This window comes from Tupaia chinensis, unplaced genomic scaffold, assembly GCF_000334495.1.
Source record: "Tupaia chinensis unplaced genomic scaffold, TupChi_1.0 Scaffold000133_1, whole genome shotgun sequence".
Lineage (NCBI taxonomy): Eukaryota > Metazoa > Chordata > Mammalia > Scandentia > Tupaiidae > Tupaia > Tupaia belangeri.
Window position 1 is genome coordinate 2,583,510 of NW_006159602.1, and position 21,097 is coordinate 2,604,606.

Consider the following 21,097-nt stretch of genomic DNA (forward strand, 5'->3'; position numbering starts at 1 on the left):
TGTGTGCCCATTGGTGGGATCAAACATTCTCAACCAAGTCTTCCTTTCCCCTTTGTTGCATTAGTAACAATCTGGAAATGCTAGCTACTTCTTTATGTTCTGGAAATCTGAAAATATCTAGGCTGGGATCAGCAGTGGGCATAATGGCTATGTCACTGGACTCCTATGTAGTCGACTGCAGTTTGAGTCCCGGACCTGGTGGCTTAAACATACATCGGGCATGTATGCATGTGTGCCCAAGATCCCGAGAGGAGAATGGAGGAAAAGGGATTGCAGTGTGGCTATCCTTCCGGGGTGGTGGTGGTGGGGGAGTGATTTCTCGCTTTTTGTCTCTCTGTCTCTCTTTCTGGTGAGCACACACACCCTATAGCAAAAACCTCTCCAAAAAAAATTATATATATGTATACATATATATAAGCTGTTGTGAAAGTGCAGTGTAGAAGAAACTGCACCTTTGATAGGAATTGTCCATTAAATGACAAATGCACCTTGTAGCAGAATCCAGTTACTTTGACTAGGGCCATAGGTCAAAATTTTTCCCACATTTTCTATTGATTTGGTTAGGAGTTAACCAATGGCCACTTTTCTCTAAAAAATGAAAACTCAATTTTGTTAACCTCAGGGAGAAATGTTTGCAATGGAAGAAGAAAACAGGCTTGACCTAAAGGCACAATGTTTCTGGGTTTGAACAAACTCATTTTATTCTCTGCTATGATATTGGAACATCAGAGGCAGTATCTGACCAGCGAAGTGACCTAACACAAAGTTTCTAAAACTTACTGCCTGTATAGCTATCAATGTACATTTGGAGAAGAATGTTTGCAAAGCATTTTGAGTTTCTCAGAAGAAAGCACCATGCAGGTACAAAGTATTGTTGTGGGCTGTGAAAAAGCTGTTAAGAGTTTCTGTCAGAGTGGCCAGACCGATGAAATTGGTCTAGAGCGGGTACTATCTAGTGACATTTCCCCCTCTCTCTGCCTCTTATGGTAGAACGTTTCCCTGTTGGAGCCGGGGCCATGCTACCTTATTGCCACCAAACATCACTTAGCCATGTGGCACTGTTCCCTGACATTTCTCTTGAACTGTTTCAGTGGACCTCTAGCATGGCAGCCTCAAGTGAGCATTGCCTTTTGGGCATTAGTTCAGACACCCAAGTTAGGTTCTTGGTTGACACCTAAATCAGATATTTCACTATTGTTATGTCAGAATTCTTGACAGTGGACGAACTAGCAAGAGCGTCAGATTAATGCCAAGTGACTTGATCTTGGGAAGGATATTCTGGAGAAATCCATTTGCTCCATGGCAAGGAACTTTAGTCAGTGCATGACTGTGCATTCTGAATTTCCATGATGGCTCAACAAGTGTGGGAAAGGCAATTTTACAAAAAGTACAAGGGACTTTAACAAGTTTGTAGAAGAATAGAATTAAAGTATGAGTTTATTTTGATTCAAAATAGTGTGAAATCCGTCCATATATATGTATATGTTTGTTTACCTTAACAAATCCATACACATGTGTATGTATGTGTGTATATATATATATAAGGACATGGTCATGCTGCAGTCTCTACTCCATTTCTCTGTTCTGTTGGGATCTGGCACATGTACATGCATGCATTCAGCATGTTTTTCAAGCCACCAGGGCTGGCCATGTGGGATTGCCTCCCTTCACCATTTGGCTGCTAACCAACCTTACAGTTTTCTCATGAATTATTTGAAGACTGCTGGAGTGACTGCGTTTGTGAGTGGGATCAGCAGTTTGGTGGGAGAATTTTGCCTGTTAGGAGACAGAGTTACTCAGAAACGATCATTCCTGCCCCTTGGATTGCAGCTAGCATGGCTTTTATGGTTTGGTGTTAATCGGTGTCAACGTGGGAAAAGAAGTGCCAGTTTTGATGACATACTTTCCATTCCAGGCGAAGTGACTGTGAGGAACTTCTCAGGTTGAACTCTGCACCTTCTCTTTCTGGGTTACAATTTTTTTTTTCTTTTTAAAAGATTATCAAGACAAATAACTAAGTTTTTGGACATTGTCACAAGATACTGATTTATGAGGTGTGCCTGTTATACACGGTAAACCAAGAGCAATGATTTTTTTTCTAGAGGTTCACTTTTTTATGTTTATATGGAATAATTTGTGTGTGTTCACCTTAATCCACATACTTTTTTGTGGTTCGCATAGACAAAAATAAAATTTGGGATTTATTTAAAATTTGAAAACTCAGAAGGTGTTACACTGTAACCTTTAAATATAATCTATTTCTGTTATTTGAGTGAATTTCCCATTTAATTTTAGATCTCTGGACCAGCAATCTTGTTATTGTGTTTGGTACAGATTTATTATGTTTATGGCATTGCATCGTCTTTGTGTTCAGAGATGTTCATGACATCCTTATTTCTCTCGGATATAACTTGTTGAAAGATAAAAATGACTTTCTCTTCAGTCTTTTTTTCTTTTTTTGCCTGAAATACAGATGACTTTCTCTTCAGTCTTTTTTTCTTTTTTAAAAGGTTTTTGTCATAGAGTGTGTGTACTCGCCAGAGACAGACAGAGAGGGAAAGTATGATAGTACCCCCTGGGGGGATGGCCGCACTACAGTCCTTTCTTCTCTCTCCTCCTGGGATTTTGGGGACACATGCACATGTGCCTGGCATGATTTTCAAGATGCCAGGTCTGAGACTTGAACTGTGATTGGCCATATGGGAGTCCAGCACCTCAACCACTATGCCACCTGCCCCTCTCTTCAGTTATTATGACTAGAATGTGAATGCATAGAACTCTGTTTTAAGACCCATTGGCCTCATAAATCGCCTTTGTGCCTATTGCAACATTATTCAGAGGAATATGTTACTACTTGCTTATTAAATGTTACTCTGTGTTTATTTATTTTTATCTAGGTTTAAAAAAACTGACTGTGTCATTGTTAATGCATTTATTCATCAGTTCACTCATTCATTCAACAAATACTTATTGAGCACTGTTTGCCACGCACTGTCACTGTGCTAGTCATTGGGGATACTACAGAAGACAAGGCTACCCTTCTTTTATTTTTTCTTTTTTTTTTTTTAGAGAGGTTTTTGCTATAGGGCACGTGTGCTCGCCACAAAGACAGAGAGAGAGACTGAGAGACAGAAAGTGAGAAAACATCCCCCGGGAGGAGATGGCCACGCCACAATCCCTTCTCCTCCAGTCTCCTCTCGGTATCTTGGGGACATACGCACACACGTCTGGCGTGAGTTTAAGCCACCCGGCCTGGGACTCGAACCATGGTCGGCTACATGGGAGTCCAGCGACATAGCCATTACACTAACTGCTGGTCCCTCCAAAGCTACCCTTCTTTTATTTAATAGTTTTCTATCTTTCTGGGTCAAGCTGCTGCAGAATACGTTATTTTGCTAAGAGAAGGAAGGGCGACAATACCTCTTTTGTTACTGATCAGTAATAGTAGTCAATGTTCCATTGATAATTGACCAAACATATTTAATGGCCAGGAAATGATCACAGGCTTCTAAAAAAGACCATTTTCTGGTAGAAGAAGATAATGAGAGACTACGACTAGATTGAAATAGAATGCTTATTCCTACAAGTCCTGTCTTCCTTGTATGTTCTCTACGCATTTTACTGTAGCTTCCTTTTTCTATAGTTACTCTCTCAGGGTTGCTCTATGATTATTCAAATATTAAAATTGGCCAATAGTAAATCTCATGAGTTAGTTTATATTGGCAAATGAGGTTGGTAGTACAAAAAAGAAGTGCTCCTCTCACCTCATGTGTCAATCAGGGTCCTTTCTTACTTCCCAGTAGTATAAATTGTGTTCTGCTCAGTAAGATATTTCTGGAGAGAGCACTCCTTGGTTTCACTGTCTGACTCTAAGGGATATCAAATGCGGGCCTCTAGGGGCAGAAGAGAGGAGTAGAAAAGCATGGTGGATGAGTGTGAGAGTTTATGAGACATGCTGTTCTCCAAACCATATCATGAAGGTAACAATCCTTTCGCTGGCCTAGGCTTGCTTAGATGCATCTTCTCTTTGGGACAGAAAGATGGAGTAAGATGAGGTCCCTTTCACTTTTGATAGTTTTCTACTTTAAAGAGGAGGGATTAACTGAAGCTGTTGAGAACCAAGTAGAAATCGTCCCTGGTCGATGGCAGTGGTTTGAGAAGTGTGATCCTGGAGGGTCACAATTATTCCATCAATATAAGCTCTTAGGTTTGAGAGGAGAAGATGGAACTTAAAGTGATTTTATATCTCTTGAGAAATATTGAAGTGCTCTTTTTTAGCCCACGACCAATTCCTGTCTGTAGGAGGAAGGTCAGCGAAGCTCTCAGATAGATCCTTGACAGTCTTCTCCATAATCCAATTAACCCAGCACTCTTTCTCTCTCCAGCCTTCTCAACTTCTCTTTAGTTCGAGTCCTTGGACCGTCTTTATAGCTGCATTCTCACACACAATCAACACCCTTCCTTGCCCTCTCTCCAACCCCCGCACTTCCAACTGTGCTCTCCTGCAAGACTCCCTGCTGGTTAAACCTTCTCTGCCCACTCACCTCTCCACCCAAGCAGCCTAGTGTTGCTGGAGAAAAACACACAGCCGTCCTAATGGATCTCACTTTAAATTTATAATGGCACATCTCCAGTGGGCCCACAGGGCTCCTGGCAGTCCTACCGCATTTCCTCCGAGAATGCACTCACCCACTCTCTTAAGGTGCTATTTCACACTTTCTCCTCTCGCCTCGAACCACCAACCACCAACGTGTCTCTTTTCCTTACCTTTTTTTTTTTTGACCGAGAAAATAAAAGAAGTATGAAGATAACTCTTTTATATTCCCATCACCAAGCCTACCCACTTGTTGGCACCTGGGCCCGTTTTCTCTGCCTTTCGTCCTATTGCAGAGGAGGATGTGTCTGAGTCAGCCTGTGCACTGAGTCTCTTCCCCTCCAGGAACAGAGAAGAAGCTATACTTACATAGTGGCCACTGTGTGCCAAGCTCGACTCTGAAGTGGCCACTATGTGCTAGGCTCAAGTCTAATTTGACATGTTAACTAATGTAGTCCTTTCAACATCCCTGGGAGGTAGGGATAATACCGCCATGCCACTTACTGGCCCCAGCATCTATTTCATGAGCCTATGCTCGGGAACCAGTGGGTGATGTAGTGGTTAAGACTCTGGACTCCTATGTGGTTGGTCGTGGTTCGAGTCTTGGACTCTGGCTTGAAAATCACGCCAGTTGCTTGTGTGTGCATGCCCAAAATCCCTGAAGGAGAATGGGAGAGAAGGGATTGAAGCATGGCCATCCCCCCTGGGAATGATTTCTCACTTTCCCTCTCACTGTCTCTCTCTTTCTTGCTCTCTCTTTCCAGCTAGCCCATATGCCCTATGGCAAAAAAACTTAAAAAAAAAAAAGGCCTTTCCTTGACTGCATTTCTAACTCCATAGCTCCTTCCAGCTACATCCTAATGTTCACCTTTCCACCAAATTTCATGTAGGAGTTTTCTGTATTTCCTGTATCTATTTTTTTTTTCAAAACTATGTATTTTTGAGTCATTCCAACCTGGGGTTTTGTCCCTGTCATTCCATGGAAACAATTTCTGTCAGGATCACTAATATCCTTGCAGTATAAACCCAGAGGGACATTCTCAGTCCCTTAGAAATGCTTTATTCTTTGCTTTCTTTTAAACAAACACTCTTTACTTTTTCTCTGACCCTGGTGGCCACTTCTCTGCCCCTTTCTGCTGGCCAGTCCCTGAAGGGTGGATTGCCCGGGGTGTGAACAAGATCACTTCTCTTTCTGTCCCTCTTGATGATCTCAACCAGGTTCGAGGTTTGAAATATTTACAAGTTGGTGAGTCTCAAATTGTTATCTCTCTCTAGCTTTGTCCTTTCCTAGACTTCCAGCCTTCCCATTTGGATGTCATAGGCATGGCCATGACACAATCAAGTACTTCAAGTGCTACTCTCAGTTCTGCTGTTTATCCTTTCGTTCCCATTTTCAGTAATGTCAGCTCTTCCTCCTGTACCCTACACGGTAGGTATCAGCAGGCTCTACCTTCAAATCACATCTCATATCTGACTGCCTCTCACCTCTTCTTACTCTATGCCCTTGTCCAAAGAACCACCATTGCGTTTGTTTTTAAAATAGCCTCTTAGTGAGGTTTCCTGCTTTGTCTTGCCCTGATATAACCTGCTCTCCACCCTGCAGCCGGAGTCATTCTTTAAAAATATGTCAGTATGGCGTGGTGGTTGAGGTGCTGGGCTCCTGCATGGATCACGGTTTGAGTCCTGGACCTGGCTGCTTGCTTTCTCACTTTCCTGCTCTCTCTCTCTCTGTCTCTGGTGAGTGCACATGCTTTACAGCAAATTAAAAATAAATAAATGAAAAAAATTAAATATATATGTACATATTAAATATATATGTACATCATATATTTGCTATATATATAGTCTATATATATGTGTGTGTGTGTCCTTCCTATATCCTTTTATCTCATTTTCAGTTTCCTTTCTGACCTTTCCTTTCCCCAGCCCAATCTTCTTTACCATTCTATGAACACAACATGCACACACCTGCCTTAAGGCTTTTGCCTCTGCTGTTCCCTCTGCTGGAAATGTTCTTCTAGGAGATATTGACCTAAATTAAACAAGATGATTTGTTTCCTTAGTCTCTCTGTCTAAAATAGCAGTGCTTGGCATTTTCCATCTTCTCATCAGTTCTAACCAGAGTGTAATTTTGTGTATTTTTGGTATAGTTATTTGTTTGCTATATGTCTCTCTGAGTAGCATATTAGCTCCATGAAGGAGAGACGTTATTGCTCCATTCCTAGTACCTGAAACAGTACCCATTAGGGGCTTTACAAACATTTGTTGAATTTTTTGAATAGTGACAGGTTTTAAATCCTACAAAGTTAAAGGACATATAAAAACAGGCTAGAGGCCGCGTCCTGCTCGGTGGCCATCCTCATCCCAGCCAGGGCCGTGAGCTCCCCCTCTGCTCCGGCGGCTAGCGGGAGCCGCTGGAAGGCTAGTTTGGGGCTTTGGCGGCTTTAAAGGCTAGTTGGGGACTTGGCGGCTTTAGGCTGACAGCCTGGATTGCACTGACCCTGAGGTCTAGGATTCTCTAGTACTATGACTCAAGCAGAGATTAAACTGTGTTCATTGTTGCTGCAAGAGCATTTTGGAGAGATTGTAGAGAAAATTGGAGTCCACCTAATTAGAACTGGCAGCCAGCCCCTTAGAGTAATTGCCCATGACACAGGAACATCGCTGGATCAGGTGAAAAAAGCCCTATGTGTCCTCATCCAACATAATCTGGTGATATATCAAGTGCACAAATGTGGTGTGGTGGAGTACGAAGCCCAATGCGGTCGGATGTTGCGGATGCTTAGGTATCCACGCTACATCTATACTACCAAAACCCTGTACAGTGACACTGGAGAGCTGATTGTTGAGGAGCTCCTGTTGAATGGCAAAATGACAATGTCAGCTGTCGTGAAGAAAGTAACAGACAGGCTCACAGAGACCATGGAGGATAGCAAGACCATGGACTATGCTGAGGTATCAAACACATTTGTGCGACTGGCAGACACGCACTTTGTACAGCGCTGCCCCTTGGTGCCTGCCACTGAGAAGTCAGAGTCTGGGCCACCGCCGCCTGCCCCCACTCTCGTCATTACTGAGAAGGACATGTACCTGGTTCCTACGCTGAGCTTGATAGGGAAAGGTAAAAGGAGGAGATCATCTGAAGAAGATGCTGCTGGAGAGCCCAAGGCCAAGAGACCAAAGCATAGCACAGATAACAAGGAGCCCACTCCAGATGACGGGATTTATTGGCAGGCCAACCTTGACAGATTCCGCCAACACTTCCGTGACCAGGCCATCATGAGTGCAGTAGCCAACAGAATGGACCAGACAAGCAGTGAGATTGTGCGGACCATGCTCCGGATGAGTGAGATTACCACTCCCTCCAGTGCTCCCTTTACCCTGCCCTTGTTTTCCAATGAGATCTTTAGGTCCCTACCCGTCGGCTATAACATCTCGAAGCAAGTTCTTGATCAGTATCTTACTCTTCTGGCAGATGATCCACTGGAGTTTGTTGGAAAGTCTGGCGACAGTGGTGGAGGAATGTATGTCATCAGTCTCCATAAGGCATTAGCATCCCTAGCCACAGCCACGCTGGAGTCTGTTGTACAGGAGAGATTTGGGTCTCGCTGTGCCAGAATATTCTGCCTAGTTTTGCAAAAGAAACACCTGGAGCAAAAGCAGGTGGAAGACTTTGCCATGATTCCTGCAAAGGAAGCAAAGGATATGCTGTATAAGATGCTTTCAGAAAATTTCATGTCACTTCAGGAAATTCCCAAAACACCAGACCATGCCCCATCCAGGACCTTCTACTTATACATCGTGAATGTTCTGTCAGTTGCCCGAATGTTATTGCACAGGTGCTATAAGAGCATAGCCAACTTGATAGAAAGGAGGCAGTTTGAAGCCAGAGAGAACAAGCGTCTACTAGAAAAGTCTCAGAGGGTAGAAGCAATCATCGCATCTATGCAGGCTATGGGTGCAGAGGAGGCCCAACTACAGGAAATAGAGGAGATGATCACAGCCCCTGAACGTCAGCAGCTAGAGACCCTGAAACGTAACGTCAACAAGTTGGATGCCAGTGAGCTCCAGGTGGATGAAACTATCTTCCTGTTGGAGTCATACATCGAGAGCACCATGAAGAGACAATGACCTAGAAGTACCTTCCTCGAAAGACCTGGGGGGATGGAGAGAAAAATAAAGGAGGTGCCTGGATAAACAAAACAAAACAAAACAAAACAGGCTAGAGGTATTTTTTAGAGGTTTTATTTAAAAGGCTTTCACCAGGGCCTTCAGGGATGCATGGATAGTGAGGGTGGGGCCTTGAAACATCCTTAGAAAATTAAAATTGTTAAAACAAAATAAAATCAGGGATTGTATGTTCCTCACACTCACTCCATTTGAAGCATAAAGATTGACAGATTATAAAAGCATAAAGATTGACATTAACATTTATATCATTATCATCACTCATAATGGTGATAATGATAATGATAATTTTTTTTTTCGCTATAGGGCGCATTTGCTCGCCAGACAGACAGAGACAGAGAGACAGAAAGTGAGAAATCACCTCCCAGGGGGGATGGCCATGCCACAATCCCTTTTCCTCCGTTCTCCTCTCGGGATCTTGGGCATGCATGCATACGTGCCCAGCGTGAGTTTTAAGCCACTGGGTCCAGGACATGAACTGCGGTCGACCACGTGGGAGTCCAGCGACATAGCCATTACGCCAATTGCTGGTCCCAATTTTTTTAATGTGTTGCTTTTCTGACAGTCTTTGATAAATATTGCATTTCCCAATCCCTTTAGAATTATACTGAGAATATTGGTGCATTGTTTCTAGTTTCTGGGATTACTCCATAGGGAGAAGGGGATCTAAGAGTGGATTTGTGTCTCTCTCACTTAACTTAGTTGTGAGTTCTGCTCACTGAAAGAATAGAAAGAAAATGCCCAAATAACGAACTGTCTTCTTTAATAGTATGAATTATAAAGGGATAAGAACCACTCCTTTTAAGTTCTGTCAGTATTTCAGTGTGCTTTCTAGCTGATAAACCTTTAATGGCCTCCAGAAACAGGAAGGGGATGTACCCTTGTACATGCAAATGACTTTAGTAACAATTCTTTTTTTTTTTGGAGAGGTTTTCACTATAGGGCGCGTGCGCTCGCCAGACAGACAGAGACATAGAGACAGAAAGCGAGAAATCACCCCCCAGGTGGGATGGTCACGCCGCAATCCCTTCTCCTCCATTCTCCTCTCGGGATCTTGGGCACGCACGCACACGCGCCCGGCGTGAGATTTAAGCCACCGGGTCCGAGACGCGAACCGCGGTCGACTACATGGGAGTCCAGCGACATAGCCATTACGCTAACTGCTGGTTCCCTAGTAACAATTCTTGTTACCTGAAATTTGATTTCCAATAAACATGATGTGCAGTACTTATCTGATGTAGTTGTGAGGCTGAAAGCTTAAAATGCAGAGCATGTGGTGGGCACATAATCTTGCAAAGCTCGTCTTGTCCAACTTCAGCTATGAGCCTGTGTTTTAAAAGGCCAGATGTGATTGTTTTGCAGTGTTTACATCACTTTGAAAGATTCATTTGTATCTTCACTTTCTCTTTTGTTTAATTTTTTCCTAGAGGGAGAAGATGATGAAGATGAAGAGGATGAAGAAGATGAAGATGAAGAAGAGGAAGATGAGGAAGAAGATGAAGAAGACAAAGATGCAGATTCCCTGGATGAGAGCTTGGATGGTGACACTGAGCTGCCAGCATTTACTGTCCCTGGAGTCACATCCCAGGAGCCTGGTCTTGAGCAGGGAAGCCTGGACCCATTGGACGGAGTCACCTACCAAGTGCCTGACCCCATTGAGTGGGAACAGGAGAATCAAGGCCTGGGTGAGAGCCATGTGTGTTTCTCGTTCTCTCTCCCCTCTCCTCCTTTTACTTTTCTCAGGTCAAACTTTCTTCCATTGGCATCCATCATGAAACTAAAGGGACTTTCTATTCTTTTTCTAAGCTCATTTGGGAAAAAGTTATCAGTTATTTCTTCAATAAGTTTATATTTGTATTCTTAAATAGCCAGATACGGAAGTCTGCAACTGCCTATTATGGTCATGATGACCTGATTTTGGGAAAGAATTCCATTTTTCCTTCTCAGCTGGAAGACAGTGTTAAGCTTTAGGAGGACTTCCAAATTGGGGCAGGGGTGGGGGAGTGTGTAACCGTTGGGCTGAACAAGCCACTTGAGTGAACTGGAGTCAGAACACAAATGTCCTCTGTCACCTTCTGTCCTTTCAGACTTTTTTCCTAGAAGAAGTTCTTTCCGTGCTCCTGAGTGAGCAGTGGGGCAATCCTGCGATTTTTCTGTTTGTTTGTATAGCTGCAGCATGTCAGACACAATCTCATTTCAGCAGTCCAAGGGTCCAGGCAACGCCATTCTTACTCTCTCTTGTGCATGGCCCAGGTTTGCTGGGGAGGAACTCCGAGGACGCAGGCTGATCCCTGACTTGTCACTCCCTTCCCTGTCAACACAAACTCCCCTATCTGTCCCTTTACTCTTGTGTGTGTGGGGGTATTAAGTATTAAGCTGTGAGTGATTCCTGGATGCTCTGCTCTCTTGGCCTGAGGGGAAGTGACCTCCTCTACAAATAAATCCCTTTCTAAAATTCTCTAATTCTTTAGCAGCCAGGCCTTTTTATAATCTTCCTTTTGGCAAAAGTTAGTTTTAAAAGGTAGATAAATTGGTAAAAATACCAGTTTTGGAAGTATTTCACTATAATTTGAATGTTTATCTACAGCATTGCTCTGGATGTAGTTCTGGTATTATTACCCTGTAGGTCACCATGAAGGCTGTGGTTGAAATGTACCTGAGATTTCCTGTGGAACATGTATATAGTAAGGGGAGAATACAGTAAGGGACAGACTTTCAGTGAATAGGCAGAGGGTTTTATTAGCATGCATTTATTATTTACTGAATTAGTTTCTAAAAAAATTTTAGCATATACTGGACAGTAATTACATTAAAATGTCAAATAAAACTGATCACAGCATATAAAGATATCAAAATATGATATCTATGTATTATAAACCAAACACAACATAATATGAACACTGATCTGTGAACAAGCAAATACATTCTTAGTGAAATACTCCTGTTCTATAAGAAAAGGGTTGAAGTGAATGAAATAAAATACAAAGATAACTTATTACAAAGGAGGTTAAAAAATGAAGAGAAAAAAATCTCTATATAAAGTGACTTACTAGCTGATGGCTTTAAAATATGAAAGTATCATGTATAGTCAACATTTTTAAAAAATATGGATAGAATAAATATGGATAGGGACTGTAGCACTTGCTTTTAAAAATAATTATTGGGACCAGCAGTTAGCACAATGGCTATGTTGCTGGACTCCCATGTAGTCGACTGTGGTTCGAGTCCCGGACCTGGTGGCTTAAACTCACACCAGTTACGTGTGAGTGTGTGCCCAAGATCCTGAGAGGAGAAAGGAGGAGAAGGGATTGTGGCCTGGCCATCCCCCCTGGGGGGTGATTTCTTGCTTTCTGTCTCTCTGTTTCTCTCTGTCTTTATGGTAAGTGCATGTGCCCTATAGCGAAAACCTCTCCAAAATTTTTTTTATTTAATTTAAGAATCTTATTATCATTATTTTTTAATTTGATGAGAGAGAGAGAGAGAGAAAGTGAGAAGGCAAGCCTCTAGGTCCAGGACTCGAACCACAGCCAGCCAGGTGGGAGTCTACCACACTACTTGCCAGCCCCTACTCTAGCACTTAAAGTTTAGAGAGTGAAGTGAAGGAGGGAGGGCTACCTTTATATAGAAGTAAGGGGGTCCTATGGCATCTGTCTCTGGATTGTGGTCAAGAAAACCAACTTTTCCCACTTATGTGGGCAGCTTGCTACCTATGAAGAATTATAAGTAACTGGGGGGAATGTGGATCCTAGAAAAATAGGGAGAGGATACCATTCAAGGATGAAATGATCATTTGCGTTGTGGTCTTATGTCTTCTAGGCTTATCCATATTGCCTCGAATGACAGAATTTTTATAATGGTTCACTAGTGGTATTCCACTGTGGATATGCCACATTTTCTTTATCCATTCATTTGCTGATGGATAATTTTCATGTTTTGGCTGTTGTGAGTAGGGCTGCATGAACATGTAAGTGCAGATATCTCTCCTACATGCTTATTTCCTTTTCTTTGACTATATTCTCAGTAATTGGATTGGTGGGTCATAAGGTAGTTCTATTTTTAGCTTTTTGAAGCAGCTCCATATGATTTCCTTTTCTTTTCTTTCTTTTTTTTTTTTTTTTTTTAGAGATTTTTGCTATAGGGCGCGTGTGCTCGCCGGACAGACAGAGAGAGACAGAGAGACAGAAGGTGAGAAATCACCCCCCAGGGGGGATGGCCACACTGCAATCCCTTCTCCTTCATTCTCCTCTCGGGATCTTGGGCACGCGCGCACACGCGCCCGGCGTGAGTTTAAGCCACCGGGTCCGGGACTCGAACTGCCGTCGACCATGTGGGAGTCCAGCGACATAGCCTTTATGCTAACTGCTTGTCCCAGCTCCATATGATTTTCTATGTCTATACTAGTTTATGTTTCTACCAACAGTGTACAAGCATTCCTTTTACTCCACATCATAGCCAGTATTTGTTATGCATTGTCTATTTAAGTATCAGTAATTTGTTGGATGTTATAGCTGGGTACTATTTTTTTTTTTTTAGGAATTTTTTAAAAGAATTATTTAATTTTATTTATTCATTCATTTATTTTAATTTGGCCAGAGAGAGACACAGAGCAAGAGAGAGGGAAAGTGAGAAAGAAAGCCACCAGGTCTGGGACTCAAACCGTGGTTGGCCATGTGGGAGTGTCCAGCACCTTAATCACCACGCCACCTGCTGGTCCCCGCTGGGTACTATTCAATTGTATGGATATACCATAGTTTGTTCATGTAATCACTGTAGATGGAAATTTGGGTTGTACCCAGGTTTTGGCTAATAATAATTAAATTGTAAAGCACGTCAAGCTTGGAGACTCAGAATAAATAACTCTGTTGTCCTTCTGTCCCTTCTCCTGATTCTGGTCCCCATGCAGTGCTAAGGTTTCTTAAATTAGTGATACCAGTTTAGTGATTTGTTATTTATTTATTTTTTTAAAATTGCCAGAGAGCATGTGTGTTTGCCAGAGAGAGAGCATGAGAGAGGGGGAGAAAGCGTCCGCAATAAGGCACAGTCATGCTGCAATCCTTTCTCCACTTCTCCATTCTGTCAGGATTTGGGGCATGCCATGAACATGTGCCCAGTGTTCTTTCTTTAGGTTTTTGCCATCAGACGCATGCACTCACTGGAGAGAGGCAGCGAAAAGAAAAGTGAGAAATCACCCCCTGGGTGCATGGTCGTATCACACTCCCTTCTCTCCATTCTTCTTTTGCAATTTTGGGCATGAATGTCCAGATTTCTGGCATGATTTTTTTTTGGAGGGGAGAGGTTTTTGCTATAGGGTGTGTGTGTGCTCGCCAGAAAGACAGAGAGAAACAGAGAGACAGAAAGCAAGAAATTACTCCAGGGTGGTATGGCCACGCTGCAATCCCTTCTCCTCCATTCTTCTCTCGGATTTTGGGCGCACAGGTACACGCGCTCGGCGTGAGTTTAAGCCACTGGGTCCGGGATGCGAACCGCGGTCGACTACATGGGAATCCAGTGACATAGCCATTATGCCAACTGCTGGTCCTCCCAGCATGATTTTTAAGCTCGTGGGCTTGGTACTTGAATGACAGTTGACCATGGGGGAGTCTAGTGCTTTAGCCATTATACCACCTGCTGGCCCTGCCCAATGTGTTTTTAAAGCTGCTGGGGGACGGGATTCAGACCATGGTCAGCCATCTAGGCCTGACCATATGACTCCCTTCACCACCAGAAATGGGCCTGCCCAATTTGTTATGATTTCCCCAGATGTTGATTTTTAAAAATGTCATATTTTTTTCTTATGATCATAATTACTATTTCCCTAGACATCTTTTACCCTTCATTGTCACTTTGTTTCCTGATAAATCCATTTTGGCAACATGGTTTTAGCATTGTGGATTCTCTAGGAACTGAAACAAGGAACTAATCTTTCAAGCTATTCTTTTTCCCACTGTGGGAAGATGGTGTTTGAGTAATGTCTGGATCTAAAATTTTATTAAGTCACTTTTTTCTTGGAAGATCAAGTATATCCTAGTAAGTCAAGACCAATGACAACTTCTGTGTCAATACTAATTGATTCACTTTCCTAATTCTTTTAGGTCAGGTAAACTAGTAGACACATTTTCCTATTTGTGATGGGTTTTGTAGTAGATAGAATAACAGCTCCCCAAAGATGTCCCATGTCCTATTCCCTGGAACCTGCAAGTTTGTTACCTTGCATGGCAAAGGAAATTGTGCTGATATGATTAAATTAAGGATTTTGAGATGGGAAAGATTATCCTGGATTTTCTGGGTAGGCCCAGTGTAATCACAAAAGTATTTTTTTTTAAAAGAGATTTTTGCTTTAGGGTGTGTGAACTCATTGGAGAGAGAGAGCGACAGAGACAGTGAGAGGGACAGCAATAAATCACCCCCCAGGGGAATTGGCCATACTGTAATCCCTTCTCCTCCATTATCGTCCTGAGATCTTGGGCATAGATGCACACTCAAAGGGTACGATTGTCAAGCCACCAGGTCTGGGACTTAAACTGCAGTTGACCATGTGAGAGTCCAGTGATGTAACTGCTAGGCCATCTGCTGTCTCCACACAAGAAGTCTTTATAAAAAGGAGTCTGAGGGGGAACCAGCAGTTAGCGTAATGGCTATGTTGCTGGACTCCCACGTAGTCGACCACGGTTCATGTCCCGGACCTGGTGGCTTAAAACTCACGCCGGGCGCGTGTGCGTGCGTGCCCAAGATCCCGAGAGGAGAATGGAGGAGAAGGGATTGCGGCGTGACCATCCCCCCAGGGGGGTGATTTCTCGCTTTCTGTCTCTATGTCTCTCTCTGTCTGTCTGGCGAGTGCACGCGCCCTACAGTGAAAATCTCTCCAAAAAAAAAAAAAAAAAAAGGAGTCTGAGTCAGAGAAAGAGATGTGATGATGGAAGCAGAGGTCAGAGTGATGTGACTGTGAGCCCAAGAATGCTGGCAGCCTTTAAAAGCTGGAAAGGGGAAGGAAATAGATTCTTGTCTAGGCCTCCTCGAAGGAAAGCAGCCCTGCCAAGATCTTGAGTTTAGCCCAATGAGACTTTTGACCTCCAGAACTGTAAGATAATGAATTTGTGGTGTTTGAAGCTACCATTGGTGGTAATTTGTTACAATAGTAGGAAATACAGACTTCAGTAAATATGTGAAGAGCTATGTCATTCTGAAGAAAGAGCTGCACAACAGATGTAGTCAGAATGTGAACATTGCAAAATTAAGCATAGTTTTTTTTTTTTTTTTTGAGAGAGTTTTTTTGCTATAGAGTGCATGCACTCGCCAGAAAGACAGAGAGAAAGAAAGTGAGAAATCACCCCCCAGTGGGATTGGCCACGCCGCAATCGCTTCTCCTCCATTCTCCTCTCGGGATCTTGGGCACGCCCGCACATGTGCCTAGCATGAATTTAAGCCACTGGGTCGGGACTCAAACCACCGTCGACCACATGGGAGTCCAGAGACATAGCCATTACACCAACTGCTGGTTCCAGGCATAGTTTTTTCTTAATAAGCCAATAAAATGTAAACATGGAGATCCTTTAAATAATCATGTTTAATATAATAACATTTTCATTCCTATTTTAAAATGGGTTATTTTATTTATAGATGATCTATCCTATTTTACAATATGAGTGATATTTCAAAGCAAATGCTAAAACCCACATCATAAACATTTAAAAATGAACAGATTGAGGTGGGTAGTTGGGATTAGCTAAAAATGATGCAAACTCTTTGAATAGATTATAGTCTCATTTCCTGTGAAGTTACAGGAGCAGAAAATATCAATGACTTTCTAAGGTGAGACAGTAGATTGACCTTGTTTTCTGCACTGCCACACACACATTGCTTTGGAGGGAGAGGGCTCAGTTCTCAGTCTTGTAGAGAAGTAGAAGTGGAGGGAGCTCTCTGTGGTCGGGATGGAGAGAATCGGGGATGAAAGTTCAGGTTACAGTTGAGGTGATCGATTGGTAGACTGCTAGCGACAGATAGGGAGAGCTCTGTTCACACATGCAGAATCAGTTTCTTCTGTGCTCTAACAAGTTCATTTTTAAATCTATTGACAAGAACCTGTACAGCTATTGGGACTCATGTCACTTCCTGTTCTAATAAATGACAAAATTATCCTCTTTTTAAAAATTTTAATTGATACCTAGTTGTATATATTTATGGGGTACAGTGTGATTTTTCAGTTCACAAATATAATGTACAATGAACAAATCAGGATACTTATCATATTCATCACCTCATACATTTATTTTGTGTTGAGAATATTCAAAATTCTCTTTTTTAGTATTCTGAAATATACAGTAAATTATAGAGTAACTATAGTTACTCTATTATGCTATAGAATACTGAAATTTTTATTTTGGTGGGGGAGGGTTTTGCTGTAGGGCATGTGTGCTCGCCAGAAAGACAGAGACAAATAGACAGGAAATCGAGAAATCACCCCCCCCCGGGGGGGGGATAACCATGCCTCAATCCCTTCTCTTCCATTCTCCTCTTGGGATCTTGGGCACACGTGCCTGGCATGAGTTTAAGCCACTGGGTCCAGGACTTGAACTGTGGTTGACTACATGGGAGTCCAGTGAAGTAGCTATTACACTATCTGCTGGTCCTGACACTGGAATTTATTCTTCTTATCTGACTCTAATTTTGTATCTATTCATCAACATCTTTCTATCTCTCTATCTTCTTTACCCTTCCTTGACTCTAGTAATCACTGCTCTACTTTTCACTTCAATAAGGTCAACTTTCTTCTTCTTATTATTTATTTAGGTTTTTGCCATAGGTTGTGTGTGCTCACTGGGGAAGAAAGAGAGAGTGTGAAATCATCCCTACGGGGATGACCATGCCATAATCTCTTCTCCCTTCTCCTCTCAGGATTTTGGGCATGCATACACGAGCCCTTGGCGTGATTTCCAAGCCACCAGGTCCAGGACTTGAACCACAGTTGGCCATGTGGGAGACTAGTGCCTTAACCACCTGCTGGCTCCAAGGTCAACCTTTTTAGTTTCCACCTATGAGGACGAACATGTGATTTTTAGCTTTCTGTTCTTGGGTTATCTCACTTAGCATAATGTCTTCCAGGCCCATCCATGTTTCCTCAAATGACAAGATCTCAGTCTTTTTAATGGCTGATGAGTACTTCACTGCTTGCGTGTGTGTGCATGTGTGCACGTGTGTATGTGTAGATAGCATATTTTCTTTATCGATTTATCTGTTGATTAGCAATTAGATTGATTTTATATGTTGGCTACTGAAACATGGGAGTGCAAATATCTGTACGACACACTAATTTCCTTTCTTTTGGATATCTCCTCAGTAGTGTAAAAAATTACCCTCTTGAAAGTTTAAAATCAATATGACCAAAGTTGAGTTAACACACCCATTTAATGTTTAAACATTTCTGAGACAATTAAATACCTGGTGATGTTTTCCTGTTTGCTTTCTTTATCTGTTAGGATGCCCTCAGTTATAGGTAGTAGAACTCTAAGTTAAATTGGCTTGAAGAATAAAGAAATATAGGGCCAGCCAATGATGGTTAAGGTGGCTGTATCCCACATGGCTGACTGCGGTTCAAGTCTGGGATCCAGTGGCTTGAGAAACACACTGAGCACGTGTGCCTGCATGCTACCAAATTTCAAAAGGAGCAAGAAATAGAGGAGAAGGGATTGTGGTGTGACCAATCCCCCATGGGGGATGCTTTCTCACTTTCCCTCTCTTCCTCTCTCTCTCTGTTTCTGTTTGGTGAGTGCACATGACCTCTGGCAAATAATAATAATAAAAAAGAATAAAAAAAAATGTTCTCTTAAAATAAAGCCAGAGGTAAAGCTCCTGGCTTCATTGACTCAGAAGCACGATTTTCACCAGTGGTTCGAGTCTTGCCACACTGCCATCCTTTCACATCTTGGCTTCTGTGAATAACGCAGCAGTCAACACGGGAGTGCAGAGAGCTGTATCCTGACTTTGCCCTTGGCCTGCCTTCCTCATAGTTGCAATGGCAGCAGCAGTTCCAGGTGTCACAGCCAGACCAGACACTGTCCAGAAAGAAAGCAACTGCTTTCATGGTGCTTCTCCCTAAAGAGAGAGAAAACCCTTCCAATGGTCCCCAAGTAGAATTCATCTTGTCTCTACTTGGCTGGGATTGGGTCACATACCCACTTCTAAACAATTATGGGCAAGGGGAATGTGGTCACATAATTGGTGAAATGGATGGGAGTGGGTGTCAATCATCATGACTATCACTCATGATTTCTGTGTTTTTGTTTCCTTCTCTTTTGGCTGGTAGTTATCTGTCTTCCTGTCTTCTAAGAATCTTAGGACCAATCTTGTTAAATTAATATCCTCATTTTAGTTATTTATGTTTCTTTCTTTCTTTCTTTTTTTTTTTTTGAGAGATTTTTTGCTATAGGGTAGCAAAAGGTACTTGTCTGAGAAACAGAGCGAAAGTGAGAAATCACCCCCCAGGGGAGATGGCCACGTCGCAATCCCTTCTCCTTCATTCCTCTCTCGGGATTTTGGGCACGCACATGCACCTGGCGTGAGTTTTAGGCTGCTGGATCTGGGACTCAAACCACTGTTGACTACATGGGAGTCCAGCGACATAACCATTACTCCATCTGGTGGTCTCTATTTTTCTAATTTTTTCTACATTCTTCGGTATGGTGTAACACAGACTGTGATAGCAAAGAAAAAATGTTTTGCAGAAAACAGTGGGCAATGTAAGATTTCATGTGAGATGCACAATTTATCAGTGTACTAAAAGTCAGTGTATATTAATATATAACATGTTAAGCTATGGTTTAAAAGGTTACTAAGGAAGGGGCCAACAGGTGCTGGAATTCTCACATGGCCGACCATTGTTTGAGTCCCACACCTGGCAGCTTGCTTTCTCATTCTCTCTCTCTCTGGCAAAACTCATGTGGAAAATAAAAATAATAAATTAAATAAAAAATAAAAAAAATAAATAGGGACCAGCAGATGGGGTAATGGTTATGTCACTGGATTCCCAAGTAGTCAACAGTGGTTTGAGTCCCAGATCCAACAGCCTAAAACTCATGCCCGGTGCATGTGCCTGCATGCCCATAATAATAATAAATAAATAAATAAGCTTATAAAAAGGTTGCTAAGGAAGCTGATAGGTCTAATGTAATTAAATATGTATATAGAATGAGAGAGAGGAAAGAAACCTTAGTCCAATGTAATCAGTGAGAGAGATCGCGGGTTGGCTAATGTCCCCCAAGCTGCGTTTCTCAGTCTTGACTGCATATTGAAATTATCTAGAGAGGTGTATGAGAGATATCAGCTTTACTGATACCCCCATCTTACCTCTAGAGGGCCTCTGTGCTAGACCGAATATACTGGTTTTCTTTGGGGCAAGGCAGTTTCTGTTTATGAAGGAAGATAAGGAGGATTTTGAGTAATATTTTTGTATATTATGAATGGACTCTCTAGTGTAAAGATTTACATAGCTTTTAACTATATCTTGTGTATTGGATTAGTGTGTCTGAAAAAACTTCTAGCTCTCTTCCTTTTTGTGAGAGATTTTGGCTATAGGGAATGTATGCTTTCCAGAGAAAAGGAGAGAACTCACCCCCTGGGGGGGATAGCCACGCTGCAGTCTCTTCTCTTCCATTTTTTTTCTTGGGACCTTGGGCACGCACGCATAGGTGCCCAGCATGAGTTTCAAGCCTCGAGGAACTCAAACCATGGCTGGCTATGTGGGAATCCAGCACCTTAACCACTATGCCACCTGCTGGCCCCCAAACCCCTAGCTTTTTAAAGTCACATAGAACTCAAACTTCAAGACATTCTTTGCCACTTGAGAGTTAATGATCCTGTTCTCTCTCCTTGGAGGGAGAACATATGAGGGAAATTAGGTCTGTAGGGGGTGGGGATACCTTTTAAGTTCAGGATATTATTCCTATTCTTTTCTCTTCTCTTCTCTTCTCTTCTCTTCTCTTCTCTTCTCTTCTCTTCTCTTCTCTTCTCTTCTCTTCTCTTCTCTTCTCTTCTCTTCTCTTCTCTTCTCTTCTCTTCTCTTCTCTTCTCTTCTCTTCTCTTCTCTTCTCTTCTCTTCTCTTCTCTTCTCCCCTTCCCTCCCCTCCCTTCCCCTTCCCTCTCCTCCCCTCTCCTCTCCTTCCCTCTCCTTTTTTTTTTTAAGAGGTTTTTGCTATAGGGTGCATGCACTCGCCAGAAAGACAGAGAGAGACAGAGAGATAGAAAGTGAGAAATCACCCCCCCCCCAGGGATGGCCACACGGCAATCCCTTCTCCATTCTCCTCCTGGGATCTTGGGCACGTA

General features: G+C 42.5%; 1 protein-coding gene and 1 pseudogene across 1 annotated transcript in view; both read left to right on the top strand.

Annotated features, from left to right (window-relative positions):
* ARMH4 (armadillo like helical domain containing 4) overlaps positions 1-21,097 on the top strand; it is a 136,029-nt gene that overhangs the window by 37,296 nt on the left and 77,636 nt on the right. Inside the window, exon 4 of the mRNA XM_027770429.1 lies at positions 10,210-10,467. Within this exon, the coding sequence (XP_027626230.1) occupies positions 10,210-10,467 (258 nt within the window). The remainder of the gene's footprint in view (positions 1-10,209; positions 10,468-21,097) is intronic.
* Positions 7,051-9,162, top strand: LOC102500529 (DNA-directed RNA polymerase III subunit RPC3 pseudogene; annotated as a pseudogene).